This window comes from Pelophylax lessonae (assembly GCF_965119305.1).
Source record: "Pelophylax lessonae genome assembly, chromosome: 8".
Taxonomy (NCBI): domain Eukaryota; kingdom Metazoa; phylum Chordata; class Amphibia; order Anura; family Ranidae; genus Pelophylax; species Pelophylax lessonae.
The window spans coordinates 95,376,878-95,395,164 of NC_138775.1; the positions used below are offsets into that span (position 1 = coordinate 95,376,878).

At 43.9% G+C, this 18,287-nt stretch overlaps 1 protein-coding gene across 1 annotated transcript in view; it reads left to right on the top strand.

The window, feature by feature from the left end:
* Positions 1 to 18,287, top strand: part of DMC1 (DNA meiotic recombinase 1) — a gene marked incomplete at its 3' end in the record, with an annotated part of 785,302 nt that overhangs the window by 619,251 nt on the left and 147,764 nt on the right. The window contains exon 12 of the mRNA XM_082264958.1: positions 8,166 to 8,226. Within this exon, the coding sequence (XP_082121084.1) occupies positions 8,166 to 8,226 (61 nt within the window). The remainder of the gene's footprint in view (positions 1 to 8,165; positions 8,227 to 18,287) is intronic.

Genomic DNA, 18,287 nt, shown 5'->3' on the forward strand with positions numbered 1-18,287 from the left:
GTCCCCACAAATGTTTAACCACTTCCTGCCCGCCCTATAGGCGATTGACAGCGGGAAAGTGGTTGCATTATCCTGACCGGACGTCATATGACAGCGGCAGGATAATAGGGGCACGCAGGTCGGCGATCGGTGATGTGGCATGTCACTCTGACACACTGCATCTCCGATCTTGTTAAAGAGCCTACTGACATAGGCTCTTTACCATGTGTCCAGCTGTGTCCAATCACAGCTGGTCACATAGTACACAGGAAGAGCCGTTGATCGGATTTCCTTCGTTCGTGCCTGACAGGCACGAGTAGAGGAGAGCCGATCTGTGGCTCTCCTGACAGGGGGGGTCTGCACTGGTAATCAGATCACTGATTACCAGTGCAGACCCTCAGGGGTGCCACTAGAACTACCAGGGATGCCCACCCATGACCCCAGGGATGGCCACCAGGGATGGCAATCAGGGCTCTGGGATCCCGCCAGCGCACTCCCCATCAATGCTGCGTGCCAGTGCCCTCCCCATCAGTGCTGCCCATCATTGCCATCTATCAGTGCCGCCCACCAGTGCCCATTATTGCCCACCAGTGCCGCCTATCAGTGCCCACCAGTGCCACCTATCAGTGCCACCTATCAGTGCCCATCAGTGCCACCTATCAGAGCCCATCAATGCTGCCTATCGGTGCCCAGCAGTGCTGCCTATCAGTGCCCGCCAATGCTGCATATCAGTGCTACCTATTAGTGCCACATATCAGTGTCACCCCATCAGTGCCTCCTCATTAGTGCCTGTAGTGCAGCCTCATCAGTGCAGGAAAAAACGTATCTATTTACAAAATTATATAACAAACAAAAAAAAGTTTTTTTTTTTCAAACTTTTAGGTCTTTTTTTTATTTGTTTAGCAAAAAAGAAAAAACCTTGCGGTGATCAAATACCACCAAAAGAAATCTCTATTTGTGGGGAAAAAAAATGACATACATTTGGTTTAGGTACAGTGTTGCATGACCGTGCAATTGTCATTCAAAATGCAACCGCGCTAAAAGCTGAAAATTGGCCTGGGCAGGAAGAGGGGGAAAGTGCCTGGTATTGAAGTGGTTAAACTTATGATCAACATCCTGATCATGCTGTTGGTATTGTTTGCTACAAAAATGTGAAAGGTGAAAGTGCCCGGTATTGAAGTGGTTAAACTTATGATCAACATCCTGATCATGCTGTTGGTATTATTTGCTACAAAAATGAGGTGTGCTTGGGGGGGGCTTTATCCTGAGTGGGTCTACAGTTTGCTTGCCAGTGTCCAATCTTCCTGTAGGTGGCAGTGGGTCCATTCACACTAGCGCGACTTGTCAGGCGACTTGGTCGCCTGACAAGTCGCAGTCGGTCGCTCGCCATTGAATAGTACAGAACCCGTTCTAATAGGAGCGACACAAGTCGCTCCGACTTAGAAAAAGGGTCCTGTACTACTTTGGGGCGACCTGGAGGCGACTTGCATTGACTTCAATTATATGAAGTCCGTGCAAGTCGCGCCGAGGTCGCAGTGCACACTGTGCACCGCGACTTCACAGGTCGCCCCACAAAATCCTGTCGCGGCAGTGAGAATGGGCTGAAATCCTAAACTGAAAGACTTACTGTGTCCCTCATTTATGGACTCCAAGAAAATAATTTCGGGTGAGTACAAAAGTCCTATTTTAAGGATGATCCTCCTATTTTTGTAACAGAATGTTGAACTATTTCTTTTCAAAATAGGGAGATTTGAAGAGTGTACATTATAGGTAATTATTACAGGGCTCATGCCTTCTTATAAACTTTAAAGGAAACCTTGTATGAGAGAACACAGAGACTACGGTTACCAATTTTCTGAAAAAAAAATTGAGTACAGTTTCCCCTCATTCTTTTTAGTTTGTTTTTGGTACCTTTACAAGCCAAGATTTGTTATGTGAACATGAAAAGTGAAGATCATTTTTATGCTGTGACCTGCTGCTCTCTTGTTGAAATGTTTTGATTTGCTTAGCAAGAACAACTGTACCGATAAGGGCTTCTGACTGTACTCTGATTTTCCTGTAATGCTGTAAGATCCTGGTACCTTCGGTACCCTTCCAGCCTCTTATTTCCGCATTGCATTCCACCATTCAGATAGGTGGAACGCATATAGCTACCTGTCCCTTTAACTCGCATGACGTCATCACTAGGCGCCGCTCTGAGCGGCTATTTCAATCGCCGGCTTCCACTCACAAGGCGTTCGTGCAAGCCACCTGTAAAGCAGCCATACCTGACGCTACTTGATCTTCCTCCAGCTATTTCCCCAATATCTGGATAGACCGGAGTCTCGCTACTTGATCCTGTATCTCGCTACTGATCCTGTATCTCGCTACATGATCCTTATCTCACTACCGGACCCCTCACCTCTCTAAACCAACTAAGTGATAAGTACCCCGCAGGGGATTCCTTCCTATCAACTTACACTATCTACTCTTGCATACTAAAGACTGTTGCTATCTATACATTATTGTTTCTATCATCTGCACTGTTACATAGATTGCTAGCTCTTGAGTCTACTACCATCTATATCCTAGTCTCGCTACTTGATCCTGTATCTCGCTACTTGATCCTGTATCTCGCTACTGATCCTGTATCTCGCTACCTGATCCTTATCTCATCACCGGACTCCTCACCTCTCTAAACCAACTAGTGATAAGTACCACACAGGGGATTCCTTCCTATCAACTTACACTATCTACTCTTGCATACTAAAGACTGTTGCTATCTATACATTATTGTTTCTATCATCTGCACTGTTACATAGATTGCTAGCTCTTGAGTCTACTACCATCTATATCCTTGCACTAAGTTAGCAACTCCTGTACACTTCATCTGCTGTCCCCTACCACCTGTTACTTGTACATGATTGCTAACCTATCTGCATACTATCTATCACCATCTGCTAACACTCCTGAACATTACTATTGAGTGCTTATCATTGCTATCACTACTCACGCCTGTCCTTTCAGCACATCACCTCTATACTATCGTATACAACCTATCACTCCAGGAACATCTTGTCTGAGTGTCTGTATATTTGCATGCTGAAGCAGGCTGGGCCACAATGATGAGTCTGGAGAGTTGGATATGGTAATTCAACACATCTCTACACGACTACTGAGTGGAAATTCTGCAGCTGTAAATCCAGTTCACTAAACAAACGCCAGAGCGTTACAAATGCATACTTCTGTGGTCAGTTCCTGAGAAAATATTGACGCCAGTGGGTCAGAATGATATCCAGACAGATGATGGCAAATATAATATGGGCAGTGGCGTACCAATGGTGGGGGGGGGGCGGGGGGCGGCCCGCCCCGGGTGCCCCGCCCCGGGTGCCACGCACTGCGGGGTGTCAGCCGGTGTCCTGCCCAGCGTGTTTTGACAGATCCCTATCGCAGTGTGAAGGCAGCTGCAGTGGCAGTTCCTTCAGTCCGCGCTGCTAGCGGGGGGAGGGGGCAGAGCCTAGGCGGGAAGAAGGGGGTGGAGCATCGGCGGGAAGAAGGGGCGGAGCCTCGGCGGGAAGAAGGGGGCGGAGCCTCGGCGGGAAGAAGGTGAGTGCCCATTGCCCAAGTGTGTGTGCTGGATAGGAGGGGGCTGGGGCCTCTGCATATAGAGGAATTCATCTTTCCCTATTCTTCCTGCAGCTGCCTGCTGAATAACTGATCTCCTCCTCTCCCTCCGGCAGGAAGAATAGGGAAAGATCAATTCATCTATATGCAGCTGCCCCATCCCCCTCCTATACAACTTCTTTTGCTGGCTCCCCAGTGCTCTTAACTCGACCCCCCTCCAGTGCTCCTAATCCCCCCCCCTCAGTGCTTTTAGCCCCCCCAGTGCACTAGACCCCCCTGTTCTTTAGCCCCTCCCCCCGATGCTCTTCAGCTCCCCACAGTGCTTTTCATCTCCTCCCCCCAAGTGCTCCCTGTCCCCCCCAGTGCTCTCCACCCCCCTGATTTTCCCTGCCCACCCCCCAAGTGCTCCCTGTCCCCCCCAGTGCTCTCCACCCCCCCTGGTTTTCTCTGCCCGCCCCCAAGTGCTCCCTGTCCCCCCCCCCAGTGCTCTCCACCCCCCTGATTTTCCCTGCCCACCCCCCAAGTGCTCCCTGTCTCCCCTCCCCCAGTGCTCTCCACCCCCCTGGTTTTCCCTGCTTGCCCCCCAATTGCTCTCCACCCCCTGCACCTTCCAACCCCCCTACAATGCTTTCCAAACCCCCTCTTAATTCTCTCTAGTCCCCCCCCCCACCGTGCCCTTCAGCTCCTCCAGTGCTCTCTGCTTCGTCTGTGCTCTCCGGCCCCCCTAGTGCTCATCTATCTTCTGTCATGTCCTCAGTCTCTGAGCATCTCCTGTATCAGGTCTGCAGTCTCTGAGCATCTCCTGTAGTATGTCTGTAGTCTCTGACCATCTACTGTATTTATGTCTGCAGTCTCTGACCATCTACTGTATCATGTCTGCAGTCTCTGAGCATCTCCTGTATCATGTCTGCAGTCTCTGACCATCTACTGTATCATGTCTGCAGTCTCTGACCATCTACTGTATCATGTCCTCAGTCTCTGACCATCTCCTGTATCATGTCTGCAGTCTCTGACCATCTCTTGTATCATGTCTGCAGTCTCTGACCATCTACTGTATCCTGTCTGCAGTCTCTGACCATCTACTGTATCCTGTCTGCAGTCTCTGAACATCTACTGTATCATGTCTGCAGTCTCTGACCATCTCCTGTATCACGTCTGCAGTCTCTGACCATCTCCTGTATCTTGTCTGCAGTCTCTGACCATCTACTGTATCATGTCTGCAGTCTCTGACCATCTCCTGTATCATGTCTGCAGTCTCTGACCATCTACTGTATCATGTCTGCAGTCTCTGACCATCTACTGTATCATGTCTGCAGTCTCTGACCATCTACTGTACTATGTCTGCAGTCTCTGACCATCTCCTGTATCACGTCTTCAGTCTCTGACCATCTACTGTATCATGTCTGCAGTCTCTGACCATCTCCTGTATCGTGTCTGCAGTCTCTGACCATCTACTGTATCATGGTTGTAGTCTCTGACCATCTACTGTATCATGTCTGCAGTCTCTGACCATCTACTGTACTATGTCTGCAGTCTCTGACCATCTCCTGTATCATGTCTGCAGTCTCTGACCATCTACTGTATCATGTCTGAAGTCTCTGACCATCTCCTGTATCATGTCTGCAGTCTCTGACCATCTACTGTATCATGTCTGAAGTCTCTGGCCATCTCCTGTATCATGTCTGCAGTCTCTGACCATCTCCTGTATCATGTCTGCAGTCTCTGACCATCTCCTGTATCATGTCTGCAGTCTCTGACCATCTCCTGTATCATGTCTGCAGTCTCTGACCATCTCCTGTATCATGTCTGCAGTCTCTGACCATCTACTGTATCATGTCTGCAGTCTCTGACCATCTACTGTATCATGTCTGCAGTCTCTGACCATCTACTGTACTATGTCTGCAGTCTCTGACCATCTCCTGTATCACGTCTTCAGTCTCTGACCATCTACTGTATCATGTCTGCAGTCTCTGACCATCTCCTGTATCGTGTCTGCAGTCTCTGACCATCTACTGTATCATGGTTGTAGTCTCTGACCATCTACTGTATCATGTCTGCAGTCTCTGACCATCTACTGTATCATGTCTGCAGTCTCTGAGCATCTCCTGTATCATGTCTGCAGTCTCTGACCATCTACTGTATCATGTCTGAAGTCTCTGACCATCTCCTGTATCATGTCTGCAGTCTCTGACCATCTACTGTATCATGTCTGAAGTCTCTGGCCATCTCCTGTATCATGTCTGCAGTCTCTGACCATCTACTGTATTATGTCTGCAGTCTCTGACCATCTACTGTATCATGTCCTCAGTCTCGGACCATCTCTTGTATCATGTCCTTAGTCTCTGACCATCTCCTGTATCATATCCTCAGTCTCTGACCATCTCCTGTATCATGTCTGCAGTCTCTGACCATCTACTGTATCATGTCTGAAGTCTCTGACCATCTCCTGTATCATGTCTGCAGTCTCTGAGCATCTCCTGTATCATGTCTGCAGTCTCGGACCATCTCTTGTATCATGTCCTTAGTCTCTGACCATCTCCTGTATCATATCCTCAGTCTCTGACCATCTCTTGTATCATGTCCTTAGTCTCTGACCATCTCCTGTATCATGTCCTCAGTCTCTGACCCTCTCTTGTATCATGTCTGCAGTCTCTGACCATCTCCTGTATCATGTCTGTAGTCTCTGAATATCTCCTTTAGCAAGTCTCCAATCTCTTACTCAAACTTAAACCCATTGCTAATAATATTAGCTATCTATGCTGAAGGTAGGACTGTGCAGGGAAGGCAGAGAGTGCGAAAGGGGGAACTGTGATTAGAGAGACGGGGGGCAGACTGCAAGGGGCACTGTGATGGGGGGCTGTGAAATTTGTGCAATAAATATTCTTGAAAACATTACAAATTTTTGTGGGTGTTTTTACATTTTAAAGTTGGGGGGGGGGGGTGCCAGATATAGGATCCGCCCCGGGTGCCAAATGCTCTAGGTACGCCACTGAATATGGGCAACCCATATCACATCTTCATCGGGCTGGCTTGCATCAGACCAGCTATGCTTTGCATTTTCAGCTCCTGAACTCGACTTCTTGACATACAACTAACTCACACAGTTGTACTGCACACTTTGAAATTATTTTGTAAATGGACCCCTGAGCGATTCATATAATATCTTACCAATTAATCCTGCAAGATATCATTTTACAACTGACTCTATTCTGAATAAATGGGAGAGAGACCTGAACAAAGGGATTGACTTACTAAATCCAGATAGGTTGTTCACTTTCCAGGGGAAAGGGTATTTGCCTTAGACCTTAAGGAATGTGGTGAAGATTTTTGCAAAGAATACCTAATTACATGCAAGGAAAAAAAAAAAACAGCATACTTGATTGTACATGATTGGATGATGGAAGTCAGCAGAGCTTTGCCTCATTCACTAGGCTTCAGGGCAAATTTCCTTGCAAAGTGCAACTCCCCTTGCAAAGTGAAAAGCCTATTTGGATTTAATAAATTACCCTTATTTTAATTTAAGGCTCGGTACACACTGCTGCCATGCGGGTAACGCACAGGAATCGCTGCTTTTCCTGCATCACATCGCACCGCATAGCAATCGCACTGTGTTCATGCAATTTGTTGGTGTCATTTAAAAGTTAATAAGTTAAAAGTAGGTTGCAGAATGCAGTGCCTTTGCTACAATCAGATTGCATGGGTATGAACACCCATGTGATCTGATTACAGTGCGGCAAAAACAAAAAAGGTGCCTGCACTCTTTTCTTGTGGATGCGGTGCATTTTGAGCCATACAAAATTATGCACATAATTGCATGTAAAATGCACAGGATTGTGGTGTGATTCCTGTGGGAATCATACTATGTGAGGCATTGCTTCATTGTGAACCCAGCCTAAAAAGAAACATGTGCTGGAAGATATATAGGCTCCCACTGCTGACCTCATTTTTAAAAGGATAGCTGCCTGGCTGACCCTGACCTAAATACTTTTTGAATTTTTGACCTGGAGAGTACACACCAAGTGAGGTCAGAACTCTTTATCTGCCTACTTGATCTAAAAAATACAGAGATTGCTGTTAATGACTTTTGGAATCCATTTAGCGGGTTCAGTACAGTCTCCCCTAAATCTTTTATAATGCCTATATAGTACTTTTTAAAGCCAAGGATGGTTATGTGAACTTGAAAAATGGAGATAACTATTTTTTTCTACTGTGCAAAAACAAGCCTTTATTATTTTATGTCCTTGGATTCTGGTAAATGTAAGGTCTTTATTTCTGTGGTGTTACCAGTTATTTATACCTAACCACAAATGTGACCTATCCATATCTGAAGTTTTTACTGACTTGTTATTTTGAAATGTTAGTTGCCAAGCTGACCTGACCTGCAGGCTCAGAAAGGCTTGAAGAAACCATGTAGAAAGTATTTTCAGTAGAAGAGTTCAGAAATGGCAACCTCATATTTCTTTCTGTACAGGTTTTCCTGTACTTCAGTCTTGCCGAAATCTGTAAATATGTCAATTTATGTCTGCTTTTAACCTCAACAATTAACTTTAAAATAAGTATTTTTTTTCTCTCACTCTCTTCAGAATATAATGTGGCTGTCTTTATCACTAATCAAATGACTGCTGACCCTGGTGCAACAATGACGTAAGCTATATGACATGTATATAAATGTAAATTCTATAAGGATAGTCTTGTAGAGTATTAAAGTTGAAGTCCAGTCAAATACTAACTATTCTTTAACCTACTCCGACCCCCATTCTAAGCCTATTTCTAACTAACCTGTAGAGCAGGCATGTCCAACTTGCGGCCCGAGGGCCGCATGCGGCCCAGAACCGCAGGCAATGCGGCCCACTGCCCCCTGACATTTTTTTTTTGCTGGGGAGGAAGGAAGTCAGGTCGGGGGCACGGCCACAGCAGCTTCCAACTGTAGGCAGAAGCTGCCTCGGAGGGGGGGAGGCACTTCTGACTCCTACCACCATGACCACTTCAAGTCACTGAAGTGGTCATGGTGGTTAGAGTGTTCCTTTATTATCTCTCAGGAGATATGAAACCTCTGTATACTGATTCCATTTCATTTGATCATCCTCAAGTTGTGTTAAATTAGCGCGGGAAGGGCGCGGCGGCATTTTATTACTTATATACCTTAACTATAGGTTGGAAATTTATGTAATATTGAATATTTTGTCAACAGCGCATATCCTGTAGCAGGGTGGTATGGGAAAAATTGGTGTATGGAATGATATATGGATATCAAATGTGTTGGTTTTGACACCAACAAGTCTACCTATGACTTAGGGGTTGCTGCTGCCAACAGCCCTAAAGGTGTACGTATAGTACTAGGTAGTGTGATAAATGTTACCTACAGCGTATACCTGAATATAGGGGGTGTCTGATACCACCTATATGTTATTCATATGTGCTTAATAAACCACAAAAAAATGAATTGTGCATATACTGTGCTAAATTTGACTTTGCAGTCATAAACAATAATAATGCACACACTAATCCCGTGTGCTTGCTTAACCAAATAAAATTATATGAAGTGCATAGGCTGTGCTTATTTTGGTTATTACAAACAAAATAATGTATATATTTTATAAATAAATATTAATAAAGCAGTGATAAAAAGTTCATTAAAAAGTCCAATAGAACAGAGAAAAAGTGCTTAGTGCAAAAAGATGGTGTCCATATACTCCAAAAATAAATAGTAATTCCAAGTGACTGTTCTAATTTCAGTGTTGGTGTTTTTCAAATCAACAGTGCAATAGTGGTGTCACCCTTCGTGCTCCTGTATACATGATGTAGGCAATGCAAACTCACCAGATGTTGTTGACCCCCAATGTCATACGGCAAGTGGGTCAAATGGGCTTATGTGGTGAGTGTCCAGCGGGGTCCCAGCCGTCCGTGCTCGGGTGGTCCTGGATCCTATTGGTTGGTGTATTGAGACAAAAATATCGCACTCCTCATGGTGTAGTATAAAACTCTGTATTTATTTAAAAGAACAAAAAAGTGCAATAGTGCTTAAAAATAGTTCATATAAAACGTTGGTGGTACAGTGTTAAAATGACAGTGGAATACCGCAAAAAACCTGTGAGTGATTGGAAGCCTTGCGGGACGCCGGTGAGGGTTCGTCCGCTCTCTACACGGAGCTTCTGGGTACAACTCGGCTTGCGTTCCACGTACCACAGTGAAAACGAGGCTACGTGCGGTTCAACTTGATGCGTTTCGTCATCAATGCGTCTTCGGAAGTTGGGCGCACGTCTCCTCGTCACCATTGTAAATAGGTAGAAGGCTCCTCCCTTCATGCCCATGTTTTGGATTGCTCCAATGGGGACTAATCTCCTCCTACTCCGCTCCTAATTGGTTTACGAAGTATAAAATTAATTTTTATTTTTAATTATGGCAATCTTATTATGCTCTACTTAGGCATGTCCCGTATTATTTAATTTGTTGTAACATGGCGCCTATTTATTGTATGGCGCGGCACCTGTTGTTTTGTCCTAAGTGAGCCCTATATGATTGTTTATTGTGATATCTTATATTATGTGATTCGTCAAAAACTTCCGTGCCCATGGTTAATGGAAAATAAGTGTTATAAATTACTAATAGAGTAATAGAATGTGATTGCTCAATGTGCAAAAATGCAAAGAGGTTCATTTACATGACCTGCATTGTTTTAACCAGATTAAAACCATCTGGTTGTGTAAGTAAAGTTTATGTTAAAAAACGTTTTATTTAAAAAACGATCGATTCCTTGTGCATGCTATTGTGGTCTAATAGGTTGACAACAGCCCATACTATTGTGTGTAGATTATATGGGTTAGGAAACACTCCAAGATTGTCTGGTGCCTTGTGATGCATGTTACTGAAAAACAGCATGCATGCTATATAGGGAATGCAATAAAAAAGTTGTGTATAAAATTCTTAGGGTTAGTTATAATTGCCTATAATGTATATATTTTAGAGAGCTTACCAGGGTCTTCTTGTACCTTTCAACAAGTATTACTAAGCATGTTTAAAAAATATTTTAAAAGTTATATATGTAAAATTCTCAAAATGTATTTTGATTGCCTGTGATTGATACATGTGGCATTAACCTATAATATGTTACATCAAACCCCATACTGTACTGTACTTGGGATTTAATTATGTAGTTTGCCCATACAGTGATGAATTTGGGACTTTTTGAAAAACAATTGCTTGTTTTTGGCCAGTTGCCTATTTTTTTATATTTTATTTTGAACCAAACATCAATATATAATTAACCCCTTTCCCTTATCTTGTCATATCTATTCTCTAAGATGTATATTAGTATGGTTTCCCTCTAATTATGGGGTATGTACTGAGGGTCATGGAGTGATGTAATGGGGTAACAAAGGGTTACCCTATTAATTGTGGTGAGTCATAGGTGTTTCTTGCTAGAAGGTTATTCGGGCTATCAGGTGTTAGAGAAATTTTTTAGTAGTTTGAAATGAAACAATTAGTATCAAAGTCAATGTTCATTCCCTGCGGGTGGAGGGTACCCAATTCGTTGATCCAGCCGGACTCCCTCCTTGAGACTGCTACCCTCATATTGGTACCCCTCCAGTTTTTGTCTATTTTATCAATGCCGCAGAATGTGAGCAGGCCAGGGTCCCTATTATGCTTCTGTCTAAAATGAAGTGATACACTATGTTTTCTAAATCCCTTGGTGATGTTATTCATATGTTCTCCAATCCTAGTTGTTAACTTACGGGTCGTGCGTCACACATATTGTAGCCCACAAGGGCAGGAAAGTAGATAAACAACATGTGTGCTTTGGCATGTAATTAATGTCTTTATAGGGTTTTGTTTTTGTTTGTAGTTAGATGTAAAAGTAGTTGTTTTTCGTTTTCTGCTCCTGCTGGTTTTACAGCATTTGCAATCACATTCTATTACTCAGTAATTTATAACACTTATTTTCCATTAACCATGGAAAAGTTTTTGACGAATCACATAATACAAGATATCACAATAACCAATCATATGGGGCTCACTTTGGACAAAACAACAGGTGCCGCGCCATACAATAAATAGGCGCCATGTTAGAACAAATTAAATAATACGGGACATGCCTAAGTAGAGCATAATAAGATTGCCATAATTAAAAATAAATGTAATACTTTGTAAACCAATTAGGAGCAGAGTAGGAGGAGATTAGTCCCCATTGGAGCAATCCAAAACATGGGCTTGAATGGAAGAGCCTTCTACCTATTTACAATGGTGACGAGGAAATGTGCGTCCAACTTCCGAAGACGTCACGCATTGATGACGAAACGCGTCATGTTGAACCGCACGTAGCCTCGTTTTCACTGTGGTACGTGGAACGCAAGCCGAGTTATACCCGGAAGCTCCGTGTAGAGAGCGGGCGAACCCTCACCGGCGTCCCGCAAGGCTTCCAATCACTCAGGTTTTTTGCGGTATTCCACTGTCATTTTAACACTGTACCACCAACGTTTTATATGAACTATTTTTAAGCACTATTGCACTTTTTTGTTCTTTTAAATAAATACAGAGTTTTATACTACACCATGAGGAGTGCAATATCTTTGTCTCAATACACCAACCAATAGGATCCAGGACCACCCGAGCACAGACGGCTGGGACCCCGCTGGACACTCACCACATAAGCCCATTTGACCCACTTGCCGTATGACATTGGGGGTCAACAACATCTAGTGAGTTTGCATTGCCTACCTCATGTATACAGGAGCACGGAGGGTGACACCACAATTGCACTGTTGATTTGAAAAACACCAACACTGAAATTAGAACAGTCACTTGGAATTACTATTTATTTTTGGAGTATATGGACACCATCTTTTTGCACTAAGCACTTTTTCTCTGTTCTATTGGACTTTTTAATGAACTTTTTATCACTGCTTTATTAATATTTATTTATAAAATGTATACATCATTTTGTTTGTAATAACCAAAATAAGCACAGCCTATGCACTTTATATAATTTTATTTGGTTAAGCAAGCACACGGGATTAGTGTGTGCATTATTATTGTTTGACTGCAAAGTCAAATTTAGCACAGTATATGCACAATTAATTTTTTTGTGGTTTATTAAGCACATAGGAATAACATATAGGTGGTATCAGACACCCCCTATATTCAGGTATACGCTGTAGGTAACATTTATCACACTACCTAGTACTATACGTACACCTTTAGGGCTGTTGGCAGCAGCAACCCCTAAGTCATAGGTAGACTTGTTGATGTCAATACCAACACATTTGATATTCATATACCATCCCATACAGCAATTTTTCCCATACCACCCTGCTACAGGATATGCGCTGTTGACGTAATATTCAATATTACATAAATTTCCAGCTTTTCACCCCTAGAGGTTAATCACAGCAGCAATCCATTTTCTCATCAATCACAAAGATTAAATCATTTCCATACCTTAACTATAGTATATATTTTATATGCGGCCTTAAATGTCTCCTCACTCATTGTGGCCCAGAGAAGACAAAAGGTTGGACACCCATGCTGTAGAGGAAAGATGTCTATACTTATCTATTCTGAGGGCTCTCCCAGCACGAGCTTCAGTGTAGAGGAGGGACAGCCAACAACAGATGCCCCATGGTAAGCCTATGGGTGACGTCAGAATCCAGGCTCTGCAGCCGATCTCTCCTCTTTACTGAAACCGTCCGCTGGGGAGAACATGTCCAACCTGCTGCCCACGACAGCTATAAATGCGGCCCAACATAGTATTGTAAATTTACTTAACCACTTCCCGCAAACTGACATACCTGTATGTCATGTATGTCAGCTTGCAGAAGTGGTTGTACCAGGATGATACCTGCAGCTACAGGCATCAACCCAGTTCCGTTTTTTAGAGCCGGCGGTCAGCTTTCAGAAGATAACAGCCATTATCCCAGCAAGTGAGAGGGGATGTCTCCTTCCTGCCGCCTTCCACAGCTCTGCCCGGGTATCGCCTCCCACAGGGAGACCCGAGCAACCAGCCGCAACGTCTGCTGGCTGGTTGGAGTCCGGAATGAAGCTGGATTCGGCTTCAATCAGGTCACCGATCATGTAACCTGGAAGTGACATCACAATGTCATTTCCAGTTTACTCGGCTGCCAATTGCGCAGATTTAAAAAAAAAAAGTGTCAGTATTAAAAAATGTTGATTTTGGCATTTTAAATACTTTGAAGTGCAGTGGAGGGGTCTGGGGTCTTTTAGACCCCAGATCCCTTCCATAAAGATTACCTGTCACTGCCTATTACTGTCACAGCGGATGTTTACATTCCTTGTGACAGTAAAAAAAGTGATCAGATTTTTTATTAATTTTTTTTTAAACAGTCAAAAAAAAAAATGTTAACGTGCCCCCGTCGCCGTAAGCTTGCGCACGAAAGAAAACGCATGCGTAAGTCGCGCCCGCAAATGAAAACAGTGTTCAAATCACACGTGAGGTATTGCCGCGATCGTCAGAGCGAGAGCAATAATTCTAGAAAAAGACCTCCTCTGTAACTCTACACTGGTAAACGTTAAAACTTTTTAATACGCCGCCTACATAGATTTTTAAGTAACATCATTTGTCGCCATTCCACGAGTGTGCCCAGTTTTAAACTGTAACATGTTAGGTATCTATTTACTCGGCATGACATCATCTTTCACAATATACAAAAAAATTGGTATAACTTCACTGTTTAGTTTTTAAATTCAGTGAAATGTATTTTTTGCAAAAAAAATTGCGTTTGAAAGACCGCTACGCAAATACCAAAAATATATTTCAACGACCACCATTTTATTCTCCAGAGTCTTTTCATAAAAAAATATATATCATGTTTGAGGGTTCTAAGTAATTTCCTAGCAAAAAATACTGATTTTAACTTGTATACAACAAGTGTCAGAAATAGGCTTGGTCCTTAAGTGGTTAAACATGTCGAAAGAAAGATTTGACAGTGTCACTTTACTGGACTTTTATAAGTGTATTTTATGTGTGGAAAAATATATAAAAGTGCCACGTGAGTGTGACTACTAGAGGGCCATAGGAACCATTAAAAAAAATACCTGTCTATATAATGCAAATAATCAAATGAGCAAAAATGATCAACAAATTAGAGTTGAATGGATGGGCAAATAACCATATAGATAAAGTGCCAATAAATTGTACAAAATCAATAAATGTGCAAAAATAGCAATGGAAATAAAATTAGTCCATGTGTGGAAGGGGAAAAACAAATAGATAAGTTCATCAATCTGCAGCAAAAAACAAAAAAATGCTCTGAATAAATGTCCATACCCAAGACAAGCCCGTGTTCTGAAACGGAAAACTTGACACTCTGGATGCGACCGTCACCAATGAATAGTCAGGAGCGCTTACCGTAACAAATGGACTCTACTACCAGCCGTAAAGAGTCATAAAACAAGAAAAACGTAGACCAGTCTCCCGGTAGCCATTGATTTTTTTCAGCCAGCAGTCGGCTTTCATGTAAAAGCAATCCAAGTGGCTAATTAGCGGCTAGACTTCTTTTACAAGCAGTGGGAGGGGATGTCCACCCCCACCTTCCATGGTTGCTCTGGCTCTCCTGTCCCACTGGGGAACCCGAGAATGCAGCTGGTGGTTCTGCGAGCTGATCAGAGACCAGAATGGCTCCAATCATCTCTATGGCCTAAGAAACCAGAAGCTACGAGCATGTCATGACTTCGGTTTTCCTGGATATAAAAAGCACCATTTGGAAATTGGGAGCGCATCTTATCACACCATTCTTTATGTGGTCAGATGCTTTAAGGGCAGAGGAGAGATCTAAAATCTAATAGACCCCAACATTTTCCAAAAAAAGTACCTGTTACTACCTATTGCTATCACAAGGGATGTGTACATTCTGTAAGCTGGGGAACAGGTAGCAGGTGCAAAGCTCCCTGGGATGAGCAGTCTTTCAGGGACAGATACCAAATCCACTGAGGGAGTGACAAACAGCGCGGTGTTTATTGGTGCTATATACAAGTTTATAAACAGGTGCTGTACAGTGCTTTAAGGAAAACAAGCAGGAATAATAATAATAAACAAAAGCTTAGCCGTGTCCCGGCGCTTACTACACACAATGCAGTCCCTAACTAACACAGACTGAGCAAGCCTACAGCTTGTCAGCTTCCAAAGACACACACTGACAGTGTTACCAACCTTCTGCTCTCCTAGACAAACGTTGTCTAATTTCCCAGGCTGAGAGAGCACTGCTGTCTGTCTCAGGTGAGTTTAAATTGGCCTGGTGAAGAGGAGCAAGATCTGAACTGGATCATGGATCAGAGATCCCTAAAGGTATACGAGAGATGCCTGGGTGATGTATAAACCCCGAACAGGACTTTTCCTATCTCTCTCTGGGATCCTCTGCTACATATCCCCCCCCCCCCCCCCCTGTTTCAACCCCAGGGTTGGAACACCTGTTGCCCAACAGGAGTAAACACGGGACAGGGCATCTACATTCCCCATCTCAACACCTGGCCTGTGTTTTACAGTGAAGGAGTAATCTTGTAGAACCAAAAACCACTGGTTCACCCGTCTATTAGTCTCCTTCTTTTGGGCCATCCATTTCAGAGGAGCATGGTCAGTTATCAAATCAAACTGGCGCCCTAACAGATAGTACCGTAGCGCGTCCAAGGCCCACTTTATGGCTAAACATTCCTTTTCAATGACTGCATACTTTCTCTCGTGTTCATTAAGCTTTCTGCTCAGGTACACCACAGGGTGTTCTTCCCCATTGTGTACCTGTGACAATACGGCCCCAATACCTACATCAGACGCATCCGTCTGAACCGAGAAATCAGGGGAGTACAACACTGGCTGTGCACAAAGAGCCTTCTTTAAGACTTGGAAAGACTCCTCTGCTATTGGGGACCATTTCACCATTACTGATTCTTTCCCTTTCGTAAGGTCGGTCAGTGAGCAGCTAGAGTTGCAAAATTCGGGATAAACCTCCTATAGTACCCTGCAATTCCAAGAAAGGCTCTGACCTGCTTCTTGTTTGCCGGACGTGGCCATTCTTGGATGGCTTCTACTTTGTTTAACTGAGGTTTAATGACTCCACGACCAATAGTGTAGCCCAAATACCTGGCTTCCTCTAAACCAATGGCACATTTTTTTGGGTTTGCTGTAAAACCTTCCTTGAAAAGGGAATCCAGAACAGCCTGTACACGGGGCAAGTGAGACTCCCAGTCAGTGCTATGTACCACTATATCGTCCAGGTAGGCAGCTGCATACTGTCGGTGAGGTCTTAGGGTCCTGTCCATGGCCCTCTGAAATGTCGCAGGGGCATTTTGCAACCCAAAAGGCATTTTTATATACTGAAATGAACCCTCTGGGGTAACAAACGCAGTCTTTTCTTTGGCGCTATCAGTCAGGGGTATTTGCCAATATCCTTTGGTCAAGTCTAAAGTAGTTAGATAGCGGGCTTTGCCAAGTCTGTCTATAAGTTCGTCCACTTTGGGCATTGGGTACGTGTCAAAATTTGTCACTGCATTGAGTTTTCTGAAGTCGTTACAGAACCTCCAAGTACCATCAGGTTTTGGGACTAAAACGATGGGGCTAGACCATTCACTATTGGATTCCTCAATGACATCTAGCTCCAGCATCCTTTTTACTTCATCACTGTCCCTTCTCCTCGCTTCAGGAATTTGGTATGGTTTTAGCTTGACACGGACCCCAGGTTCAGTAACAATATCATGCTGAACTGCTGAAGTCGTACCAGGTAACTCCGAAAATTTCTCTCTATTCCTTATCAGGAACTCTTGCTTCTTGTTTTTGGGAATAAGACAGGGTATCTGGAATCATGACCTCAGGGACCATCGGGGACTCAGTACCCCTAGATGTCACATGGAGGGACCTCGCAGTTAAGGCCAGCCTATCCTTCCAGGGCTTTAACAGATTTATATGGTAAATCTGCTCTGGCTTCCTTTTTCCTGGTTGATGCACTTTATAATTGACCTCCCCAACTCTTTCCAATACTTCGAAGGGACCCTGCCACTTAGCTAGGAACTTACTCTCGACAGTAGGAACTAACACCAGGAACCTGTCACCAGGTGAGAAGACACGGATTCGGGCTCCCCTGTTGTATATTCTCTGTTGAGCTGCCTGGGCCTGCAGTAAGTGTTCCTTTACCAAAGGCATGATCGCTGCAATCCTGTCCTGCATTTGAGCGATGTGCTCAATTACACTTTTGTGGGGTGTCTGCTCCCCCTCCCAGGTTTCCTTGGCTATGTCTAAGAGTCCCCGAGGGTGTCTCCCATAAAGCAATTCAAAAGGAGAGTATCCCGTAGAGGACTGGGGTACTTCCCTGATGGCGAACATCAAGTACGAAATCAAGAAGTCCCAGTTTGTTCCATCCTTGTCCACAACTTTTTTTAACATACTCTTTAATGTTTTATTGAAGAGTTCTACAAAGCCATCAGTTTGAGGGTGGTATACGGAGGTTCGCAACTGGGTCACCTTAAATAACTTGCACAACTCTTTAGTTATTTGTGACATAAATGGAGTGCCCTGGTCCGTAAGGACCTCCTTAGGGATCCCAACGCGACTGAACACCATGAACAACTCTTTAGCAATGTTCTTAGCGGATGCAGTGTGTAAGGGAACTGCCTCTGGGTAACGGGTAACATAATCCATGATTACAAGAATGTGTTGATGACCCCGGGCAGACTTGGGGAGTGGACCCACGAGGTCCATGGCGATC